The following is an 11755-nucleotide window of genomic DNA, read 5'->3' on the forward strand; positions in this document are numbered from 1 at the left end:
ATTTCAGAGACTGATATCTCAGAATAAGGACATTGTTAACCTAAAACTGGCTGCATGTCTAGATGCCCGTTCAATTAGCAGAGGCTCTTTTGTGTGTAGTTTGGGTGAACCCAGCCTTTAAAAGAGTTTGACCGCTGCGTAATGATTAATAATGATAACCATAGAGCCGCTCCGGCTCTCTTCATACTTGTGTGGTCCTGAAATGACTGCAGCAGAATGCTCAGGCTGATTTACTGTTCCCACTGTGGTGCTTTTCTGCGCGTGAACAAACGGCTTGTGTGTCGTGACAGGTTAGAAAATACGGTGGAAAGCAGACGCCCTCAGCTGCTGCTGCTGCTCCGGAACCGGCGGCAGAAGTCTGCAGATGTGCTCGGCAGCTCCCAGATGTGAACGCGTGTGAATACGAAGCAGAGCTTCGCGTGCTCGGCAAACCGCCCTTGAATAAATCAAAATGCGAGTGAGTGCTGTGGGGTCTTTCGCGGTTGCTTTGAATAAGTCTGTTCTCCCATGGTAAGGGTGCCACCAAACATGAACCGTGCATTAGGCTTTCTTAGAAGACGACATCATTCCCATTCAGAACGTATCGGCTTGCGTTTTGGCCCCGTGCGCCGGGCTCTTGGATCGCTCCCCGGCTCTCTGCGCTCTGGATATGTTCCGGGGATAAGAGAGCGACTTAATTATTCCTTCAGGCCAACAGCATTTCGAGGCCCAGCACCCAATGGCAATAACCTCCTTACTAATTATACAAAATGAAAAAACCATGTTATTCTCACCTCTTGTTGTCTCCATTTTCATCTCGAACATCTTTTCATCCCCTCCTGGCCGTTTCGTGTTCCTCCTTTGCCCTCAAGCGCTCCGTAGTTTTGCACAAAAAGCATCTGATAATAGTTTCTCCTGGAGAAGCTCAAATGAAATGCCACCGCTTGTCACAAATGATTGCAGCCACTGGAAAAGAACAGATGTGTGTTTTTCGGTTTGATTCTCAGGGTGTGTGTGTGTGTGTGTGTGTGTGTGTGTGTGTGTGTGTGTGTGTGTGTGTGTGTGTGTGTGTGTGTGTGTGTGTGTGTGTGTGTGTGTGTGTGTGTGTGTGTGTGTGTGTGTGTGTGTGTGTGTGTGTGTGTGTGTGCGTGCGCGCTCTCCGTCCACATGGCAGTGCCTTTGTGGCTGGCGGATGGCTGCCCTTGGGTGCTGGCACTGAAACAAAGAAGCTTTTTTCCTCCCCGTCCTTTTACTGGACTAGAGAGTTGACAGATTCATTCTACTCAGTGGCTGCCAGTTGATTGTACTGCAGTGATTCACACTGTGACATTGATGGGATTCTCAGTGTTGCGCATTGGACTGCTTAGGGAAATGGGATTAAGTGGGTTCTGTGAATGTGTGTGTGTGTGTGTGTGTGTGGTCTGAGAGAGAAGTGACCCTGTTGTGTTAGAGGACTCACCCGGACTCCCAAAATCTCAGCGAATAACAAACAAACGTAGCAAGAGGGGGCTGAAGTAGCGCACACACACACACACACACACACACACACACACACACACACACACACAGGTCAGTTGGTGCAGTAAAGGCTGTGCTGTGTTAAGGGCGTGCACTCGCACACTTGCAGTGTGCGTGTGACACTCGTATATCTGTTGTTAGTTCCTTTTTTAACTTAATTAAATGACTTTTTTTATTACCAGTAATATATTAACCAGTAATGCAGCTTTTACCCTTTACCCCTCTCTGGCTGGATGGTACCACCACTTTGTTTGTGTCAGTAGAAATGATTGAGGAGCAGTCCATGGCAGAATATACAATAAATCCTTAAAACTAGGGCCTAGATACGGCCTCCCTACCTTTTTAACGCAGTCTGCCCAACAACACAATTAAATACTCAAACACTTTGTCTGAATTTGACACAAAACCGGTCAGATGATCAAGAGTGGTGGATTAATGTTGATGTCGGTGGACCGGGTTGGGTATCTGAAGCCAAGGGTGGGTAACGAATTTTAGAAAAAAAAGTTATCTATATTTCGTTTTCTCATTACATCACAAACGGCAAACAATAGTTTTAATGTTCTTACAAAATTGAATAATAATATCCGTTAACTGTTACAGGACTGTGATGAGTCCGCCCTATGATGTCATTCGGACAGCCTGCCTGTCTGTCCACCTGTCTGTCCACCTGTCTGTCCACCTGTCTACACACCTGTCTGTCCACCTGTCTGTCCACCTGTCTGTCCACCTGTCTGTCCACCTGTCTGTCCACCTGTCTACACACCTGTCTGTCCACCTGTCTACACACCTGTCTGTCATTAAATCTTCCACAAGCTGCTATTTTCTTCAGTGATACAATTATTAAAATGAAAATGTGCCTTCTGTTGGAACGCTACTTATTTCAGTGTAAATCTTCATGCACTAGGGATTGTGGGTAAATGGGATTATTTGACCATTTCAGAGAGTTTTGTGTCTCATTCGCAAACGCTAAAAGAGAAGAAATAAACACTCGGTGGCACAAGCCACATTGTTATCGTATTCTTTTTCCAAAACAGGGTTAAGAAAGTACAAAGTGCATTAATGGGTTAATTAAATGAAAGGTCACTTTGTAACTCCTTATTATTCAAGAGTAATAACAAAACGCAGTGACAGATGACTCTTTAAACTACCGTTACACCCCCCCCCCCCCCCCCAGCCTCCCTGCCTCCCTCCATCCAGCTCCATTTACATCAGGTCATTCACCCGTCATGAGAAACAAACAGCAGGCCCGGCTCAGACCTCCAGGTCTCCGTCTTAAAGCTCCAACGCCTCTCTGTAGACAAACAAACTTCTCCCAGAGCTCAGTACACAAACAAGCCTTTATGAAGCATTGAAGTCCCCCCCCCACCCCCCCTTCGCTTGCTCCCAATTTGAAAATACAGATTAAAGACAAAGTCATGCGCTGCATATCAATAGCACTTTTTAAGCCTTGCTTTTCAGAGGCAGAGAAAGGGGACTGTTTCATTCTCTCGCCTCAGCACAGGGATGTTTTTTCTTTATTTGTGAGGTCACAGCTTGAATGAATCATCGCGCTTTGACAAAGGAACACCATTGTGCCTGCTGCCAAACTCCACTTGGTCTCTAAGCTGATTAACCAGGCGCAGTTTCACTCTGCCTTTAAACTTATGAATGTGTAGAAGAATGTATAAAAAGTCGCCTTGTGTTTCTCTCACTTTTTATTTTGTGAGCGTGTCCTCCTGTAGCTGGCCCGTTAAACGGTTGCTCCAGGCTCGTGCTTGATACAGCAGTGGCCTGTTGACACCTGAGGGCGGTGTGCACAGAGCTGACCAGCTTCTGATGAGCTTTCACAAGGTTTTCTTTTGTCGTGTAGATTATACGGTTTCTCTGATGTCCTCGCGGCTGAAGGAGCCGAGCGTTATGAAATATTTCTATCAGATCCTTACGGTTTGCTCATCATTTGCTGTTGGAGGTGAGGTAGACCTCCACATAGAAGAACATGTAATTAATCACATTTACTGAGTTCTCAATCAGCAGCTAAACAGGCTGGTGTGTCAATGTGAATCATAACTTAGCTGTAACTCATATTTCATGCAATTTATGTAGATGCACATCACGTGCATCAGTTTCACAAGGATTGTGGTCTTTGTGCAGAGTCATCATTGATATCCATGTTTATTGTTTACACACCACACTGAGCGGTTAGGAGCAAAGCAAGAGAATGTTCTGTTCACATGTTAATAATCACTGTGACAGTAGTTTGGTTCTGTTCACATGTTAATAATCACTCTGACAGTAGTTTGGTTCTGTTCACATGTTAATAATCTCTGACAGTAGTTTGGTTCTGTTCACATGTTAATAATCTCTGACAGTAGTTTGGTTCTGTTCACATGTTAATAATCTCTGACAGTAGTTTGGTTCTGTTCACATGTTAATAATCTCTGACAGTAGTTTGGTTCTGTTCACATGTTAATAATCACTCTGACAGTAGTTTGGTTCTGTTCACATGTTAATAATCACTCTGACAGTAGTTTGGTTCTGTTCATATGTTAATAATCTCTGACAGTAGTTTGGTTCTGTTCATATGTTAATAATCACTGACAGTAGTTTGGTTCTGTTCATATGTTAATAATCACTGACAGTAGTTTGGTTCTGTTCATATGTTAATAATCACTGACAGTAGTTTGGTTCTGTTCATATGTTAATAATCTCTGACAGTAGTTTGGTTCTGTTCATATGTTAATAATCTCTGACAGTAGTTTGGTTCTGTTCACATGTTAATAATCACTGTGACAGTAGTTTGGTTCTGTTCATATGTTAATAATCTCTGACAGTAGTTTGGTTCTGTTCATATGTTAATAATCTCTGACAGTAGTTTGGTTCTGTTCACATGTTAATAATCACTGTGACAGTAGTTTGGTTCTGTTCATATGTTAATAATCTCTGACAGTAGTTTGGTTCTGTTCATATGTTAATAATCTCTGACAGTAGTTTGGTTCTGTTCATATGTTAATAATCTCTGACAGTAGTTTGGTTCTGTTCACATGTTAATAATCTCTGACAGTAGTTTGGTTCTGTTCACATGTTAATAATCACTGACAGTAGTTCTGTTCTGTTCACATGTTAATAATCACTGTGACAGTAGTTTGGTTCTGTTCACATGTTAATAATCACTCTGACAGTAGTTTGGTTCTGTTCACATGTTAATAATCACTGACAGTAGTTCTGTTCTGTTCACATGTTAATAATCACTCTGTGACAGTAGTTTGGTTCTGTTCACATGTTAATAATCACTGTGACAGTAGTTTGGTTCTGTTCACATGTTAATAATCACTGACAGTAGTTTGGTTCTGTTCACATGTTAATAATCACTGACAGTAGTTCTGTTCTGTTCACATGTTAATAATCACTCTGTGACAGTAGTTTGGTTCTGTTCACATGTTAATAATCACTCTGTGACAGTAGTTTGGTTCTGTTCACATGTTAATAATCACTGTGACAGTAGTTTGGTTCTGTTCACATGTTAATAATCACTGACAGTAGTTTGGTTCTGTTCACATGTTAATAATCACTGACAGTAGTTCTGTTCTGTTCACATGTTAATAATCACTCTGTGACAGTAGTTTGGTTCTGTTCACATGTTAATAATCACTGTGACAGTAGTTTGGTTCTGTTCACATGTTAATAATCACTGTGACAGTAGTTTGGTTCTGTTCACATGTTAATAATCACTGACAGTAGTTTGGTTCTGTTCACATGTTAATAATCACTCTGACAGTAGCGTCAGTGCTCCTGAAGGGACCTCTGTGCTTTAACGGCTTCACCAGCAGCAGTGACTTCTTGCCGTCACCGGGAAGTTGCCAGGCAACCAGAACACAGAAGCACTGTGGGCAGATGGATACGCAGGGTTTTTTTTGTCAAGAAATAGTTTCACTGTGATGCGACTCCCTTTTTCAAACGGAACATTGAACAATGGACAGAACCAGGCGAGCTGTGTCCCGGTGCCTCCAGCTACACGGCGAGCTAAGCTAAGCCTCCCAGCTCTGCACCCAACACACACACACACACACACACACACATGAGTTCTCATCGCACTCTGTGTTGAAGCGCATTTCCCAAAACGTTGAACTCTTCCTTTTCGTGTAAGATGCACAGAGTTTTGATGGTGATCATCAAACATATGACGAAGCTTATTTTGCTTTTGGTTTTATTCGAACAGCAGCTGATTGGTCGATTGTGATCCGGTCGTGTGAATCCATGCGTTGGTCCTTCTGTCACTAGTGTGATAGATCACTGTCGACTTGATTCAGAAGGGGAACTTGACATTAACCATTCATTATTTATACAAATCTGTGTGGTCAAAGCATGGTGGAGGAGGAGGTGAATTGAAAAACTGTCGACTGTGAATAAATGAAGAGATCAGTGTGAATAAAAACAAGTGGTCTTGTCCCCTCCAGGAAACTACCAGCTCTCACCGACCGTCAACATGCCGCAGGACGACACGGTGATCATAGAGGACGACCGGCCGCCGCTCCTCCCGCCCCACCTCTCCGACCAGTCGTCCTCCAGCTCCCACGAGGACGCCGACACGACGCCGCCGTGGGCCAAAGAGCCGCCCGCTCAGAACGACAGGTGGGCGGAAAACGTTGAATTCCCCCAAACCGCAGAGTCTTCCTTCCGCTTGACGTGGACACGGAGTTGCTCTATTATTTTAAGGCCAAGAACCGCTTGAGCTGTAGCGCCGCATCCGACTCAGCACTCGCTCTGCTTTCGCCTCAAGTTCCGTCTCAAATAGCTTAGAATTCCCTGCACAGCACATTCACCTTCCCAAAGCTCCGTGTGTTTCCATGGCGTGATGCAATTTGTCCCCCGTGTCGGAACAATAACGTCAATCTTCTCTCATCCCTCCCCATCACCATCTTCCAACCCCTCCATCCAGCTCCGTGAATCCAGACGAAAACGATCCGGACGGCACCTTCCAAAGGGAGGGCTTCGGGCGCCAGAGCATGTCGGAGAAACGCACCAAGCAGTTCGGAGACGCCTCGCAGCTCGAGATCATCAAGACGCGCAAGTCCAAGAGCATGGACCTAGGTACAGCTTTCAGAAAGGCTCCCCGTGCCTTCAGTCAACGTGGGATGTTCAGTCGGTTCCAGGAAGACGAGACAAGATGAGGCAGTTTCTTATCCTCTTTCTTCTCATGTCAATTCTTTCATTTTAAGATACAGTTCAAGGTGACGCGTTCACTACAATACTTATATTCTTGGTGCTCAGAATGTAATCACATTTTATTTCCCCCCCCCCAACAAACATAGAATATGAGATGTTTGGTTATCTCCATTAAGAAAACGAAGCATTTCAGGCTTGTGTACACATTTCTATCCAGGAATCTCAACGCACTTCAGCTACTTTGTTAAAACCTTTAAATCAGATTTTCCGTAACGCTCTGCATGCCCGTGTGTTTCAAACACATCCCTTGTATTTAAATGTGTTCCGCCCCCCTTTCCTCTGTACGGAAAGCGACTCTGCATCTCCCGCCAAAGTCAAGAACTCCGCGGCGCTGATTCACCTTGAGATGGCTCCGAAACGGCCGCTGATTGCTTTGGCCTGAAACAGTCTCTCCGCTCGCACTCTCCATAATCGCATCTAATCTTCCCGACCAGATTGCCGCTCTGTGCCGTGTTGATATCACAACAAGTCTGATTGCTGTCCTCAGACCCCCCCCCCCCTCCCTCCCTCTTCCTCCCCACCTCCACCTCCTCGTCTCGCATGGCGTCCGATCCGAATTGAGATGAAGCCGCTTGTGATGTTTGCCGCGCTACCTGAATGCCGCATGTGGAATGTCATTTTTGCACTAACTTGAACCCCAAATGTTTGTACCCCTCTCTTCTTTCCTCGCCCTTCCTCTAACAGTAGCCGACGAGCTTAACCTCACCCCTCGACTCGACACCAACGCAGGTAAGGCACTGAACAGGTAGAACGGAACACTCGCCTTCGCCACCATCACTTTGTTTCCTCATCAAGGTGCACATCTCAGACCTGGGGCTGAGGGGCATAAGTGGTGTTTGACTGTTACTTTGAAGGAACAGCCCCCAGGGAGATGTGATTCATTCAGAGTGTTGCAGTTTTACGATGTTATACCACTTGATATTTTATTATCCCATCACGTTGAGCTCATTCCGACTCGTACACCGTAATTCATCCAGCAAAGGAGGGAAATTACCTGCACTGTAATGGCTCTCATTGTACATTCTGTATAATGTTCATTTCCACAGTTTATTCAATCAGTACAACAAAAAAAGAGTCAAACTCACCGCTGCTCTGAGAAACACTGCTTTCATGCGCTCCGTTTTCTCCCGATGCTGAATTTCTTTTCATTCAATGTTACAGGGGGATGCTTTGGATTTTTTTGAAGTGGGGTTGTATGAGAACATAGTCAGTGTATCACCTGCAGTGACTTCTGCGAGCCCTGTTGCTTTGGTAAGTGCTTTAGTTCCCCGTTAGAGAGAGCTGTCTGACTGCAGGGTGAAGCCGTGAAAATATTCTAAATATAGCGTAGACTTAAACTGTTGTTTCTATTTCAGGTTTTTAAACACATTTAGCTTCTGCCCCCGTCCACAGCAGGACACTGGTCTGTTTCTCTAAACTGTAGATAATACACTGACTGTGGATAAGTGCCTCATACAACCACTGCCACACACACAAACTATCCCTGTACGCTGCTCTCAATGAACCTGCAGATGTTTCAAATTAAAAGCACACGAGGAAAGGACCATGAGCTGCTGAAAGGCTTTCATTTGAAATATCTCTGCAGGAAGTGATTGACCGTAACTTCACAGTGTTTAAAAGAACGACAAAGTAGCACCAACGTTAATGAATTAGTGCATGAGAACAGAAGGAGAAACAAAGTGCAGCAGAGTAGAGTGAGGCAGCAACATGTTGGAAATAAACGTTTCCTAGAACACAGTTAAATATAGAGAGCGCTGAGTTTGCATTAACAGCAAACCGCTTTGACAGCAAATTAAAACGGAAGCAGATAAAAAGCAATAGTAGGCTCTCCACTTAAATATTATAAAGCACACTTACAGAATTTGGAGAGATTACGAATACAAGCCACTCATCAATATTGCAATATCGCAGACGAACTGAGAATATTCAGTATGTGGAGATGTACATCAAATATTGCTACTTTGTCGAGTGTTGCGTTTTTGTGAATAACTGCCGTTGAGAGAGTCTGAAAAACGGTCCTCCGTTTTATCTCGTTAATCCTTTTCTAACTCATCAAAGATCCACATCGTTTCATATCATCTGTTCACAGATAGACGTAGGAAGCAGAGGATTTAACTGGTCTCCATCACAGTCTGGTCACTTAAACGGGAACGCCACCTAAAATCTGAATTCTGTCATGTATGTCTATGGCCTCGGAAAGTTCAATCAACATTTGTGAACATGAGCTTCTATACATGAGCTTTATTTACTTGTGAGCAATGCTGCTGTAATCCTGTAATTTCCCCACTGAGGGACGAATAAAGGATTATCTTATCTTATTTTATCTTATTGTCTGTGCAGCAGCTCCAGACTTTATACTCATTTGACTTTTAGCACTCGAGTTTTCAGATTTGTAAGAGAGTTGTTTATGTTTCCTGATATTTTATAGATATTGTCTTAGACCATCGGAGAAACATGCATTTAGAACCCCCCTCTGTCCCAGGTCCTCCACATCATGCCAGATCTCCATGCTTTCTGCCTTCACTCTTTGTATGATAAGACATAAACAGGATCGCTGTTTATTCATGTTAGGAACACTTGTGTCTGCAGAGGTGAGTAAGAGGACCTGCTTCCATGGCTTTGTATTGATGCATAGCTGCTGCAGGATGTGACACACAGTGGACAGAAACAACGACAGGCATGCAATTGCGCACATGGGTCTGCAAATACGAATCCAGTGGCTAAGTTGCAGATGTATGTTTCTGAAGGTTTACCCGCCGCTCTACCATTGTATGCCTTTGTGGAGAGTTCTGTGCTTCGCTCGCTCTTTGACAAGACAGATTAGTCCGACTGCAGAGCGAAGACTCGCAGTCCTCGCCACAGTTTGAGGTCGCTGCCGAACATGCTCGTGAAAGCAGTCGGGTGACTACAGATTTGATTTTCTCCCCTTCTTTGCCTCGGCTGTAGCACTAATTGTTGTGTGCACGGAAGAGGGGCGGCGGAGAAAGCACTCTGTCCTCGGTTAAGGCTGCGAGCTGACAGCGAGCCATCCGTCACTGTCGGGTCTCGTGTGTTTTCACTGTCGCATCGAGTGAACGGAAGGCCTGCCTCTGATATCGGCGACCTGGACAATAGGACGGCTCCCGCTGAAGGGAGGACGTGAAGAGAAGAAGAGAGATGAGAGGTTTTAGAGTGCGAGATGGAGGCCGTCTCGTGAACTCTCACTCAATAATAAAGTGCGAAGACGGAGACAAAGTGCGGCGAGCGGATCGAAGGAGGTCTCGTGGAAAAGCACAAATGGATATTTCGATTGCTATTTCAACACTTCTTTTAAAACATTTTTTAACCGTGTGTGTGGGCGGCCATGAGATGGAGAAGGGAATGTTTCCAACTCTCTGTCATGTTATGATATCGTGAGTCGGCAAGGAGGAGATTGTATGTCGCATGTGTTTCTAAGGTGTATCTGCCAAATGGTGGCAACAGATGAGTCAGCCGCACGGTTGCATAATGCGACAACTAGGAAAAATCAACAATTCAGCCAGCGTTGCACAACTGTGACAGACTGTCAGACCTTACTGCAGTCAAATGAGAGGTTTTCTAGAGCGACTCTGGCGCTCCGAAACACTTCCGCGTTTGTCCACAGGAGGCGCCAAAATGAAGGTTCCTCGTGGTATCTTTAAAGAACGTGCTTTATTTAAGCACCGTTGTTTGGTATGAATTCGAGTGATCTGCTTTCACATTGAAATTCAGAAGTGATCTCATTACACTGACAGATTTCTAGGATACAGAAACTGATTGAAATGATGAAGGTCGGTATTTAGTGTGAACATTATGAGAGTGTGGAATCTAATATCCATTCAATTCGTCTCATGTTGTGGGCTCATAGAGTTCTCCCTGGTTTTTTTAAGTGCCCACGGTTTAGTTTCACTTTGGGGGGCCCCTGGTGTCACTTTACCAACATTTTAAAAACTCCCTCAGTGAATATAAGTGATCCATGGTCCATTGCCCAAAGCCTAAACACAACCATCCTGCTGAAAGCAAAGACTGTGACAGCTCTGAGATATAGTCGCCCTCATCCTATATCTGAGCTGTGATTGGCTGAGACGTGTATTGACACAGGCCACTGCCACATGTTTAACTAGGACACTTCAGTGATGGAGGACAATGCAGGACTGTTGTCAGTGTCCAGAACTTCATGCAGACGTTGTCGAACTGTTTTTTGAGTCCGTTTTGGGACGTAGGAAATATTTCCTGGAGTTACTAATTCTGTATTCCTGACGCAGGATGCAGGTTTTGTCGTGTTGTGGACTAGTGATGCTCGGTAGATGGGGAGTGGTCCTTCGGGGGGGGCGTTCACATGTCTCGTTATTTCTGCCCCCCCCCCAAAATCCATTCATGCAAATGTGACGAACAGAAGGCACGCTCAAAAGCAAACGCGACGCTCTCTTCTTTAACTTTTTGGACGCTGCAACGCATGTCACGTGACGTCGAACAACCAATTACAGCTGTCAGATATATTGTCTCTCTCCCGTGAATATCGGTCCCCGGTAAACATCTGGAGGAGAAGTTAATCGTGGTGGCTCATTGTTCCAGCTGCAACGTGGTCGCTCTGTATTTGTTGTTGTAAGCCTGTCACTGCTTAACTTGTTGGGATCATGTTCATCTGCACACGAGTGGGAGTGCCACTCTGTCCAAACACACTGACACTGATTACTCAAAACGGACTGACTGGTTGCCAGATTAGAAATAATCCATTTCGCTCTTTTTTTTTTTGTTATTTCATTTCTGTCAGACGCTGTATGTGAGCTGTGTTCCCAGAACAATTGAGTGGTTTCTTTATTGTATTCCAAATTCCCTAAGCACACTCTCTCTGTGTCCAGCTAGGCCGAGACCAGAACAATATTTCATCAGCAGGTTATTGGAAATCTCCCAAAAAGACAATCAGTTTGTCATGTTTGTGACTAAATGCCATTTGTCAGATCTCCAACACGGTGGAAACAATCTTTTATTTTTTTAAGACTGCCACTGAAGTGTGACTTTAGTGAATGGCGCCGAGCAAAGCCTTGAATAAAGTGTG

The 11755-nt window shown here is 44.6% G+C and overlaps 1 protein-coding gene across 9 annotated transcripts in view; it reads left to right on the plus strand.

Annotated features, from left to right (window-relative positions):
- pard3ab (par-3 family cell polarity regulator alpha, b) overlaps positions 1-11755 on the plus strand; it is a 191504-nt gene that overhangs the window by 111429 nt on the left and 68320 nt on the right. For 7 of the 9 annotated variants that reach the window (XM_079284636.1, XM_079284637.1, XM_079284643.1 and 4 more), the window contains 3 exons: positions 5931-6105; positions 6413-6564; positions 7384-7428. In XM_079284636.1, the coding sequence (XP_079140762.1) occupies positions 5931-6105; positions 6413-6564; positions 7384-7428 (372 nt within the window). The remainder of the gene's footprint in view (positions 1-5930; positions 6106-6412; positions 6565-7383; positions 7429-11755) is intronic. The other 2 variants (XM_079284638.1, XM_079284642.1) reach the window with 1 other exon arrangement.

This window comes from Melanostigma gelatinosum (assembly GCF_949748355.1).
Source record: "Melanostigma gelatinosum genome assembly, chromosome: 15".
In the NCBI taxonomy this organism is placed as follows: domain Eukaryota; kingdom Metazoa; phylum Chordata; class Actinopteri; order Perciformes; family Zoarcidae; genus Melanostigma; species Melanostigma gelatinosum.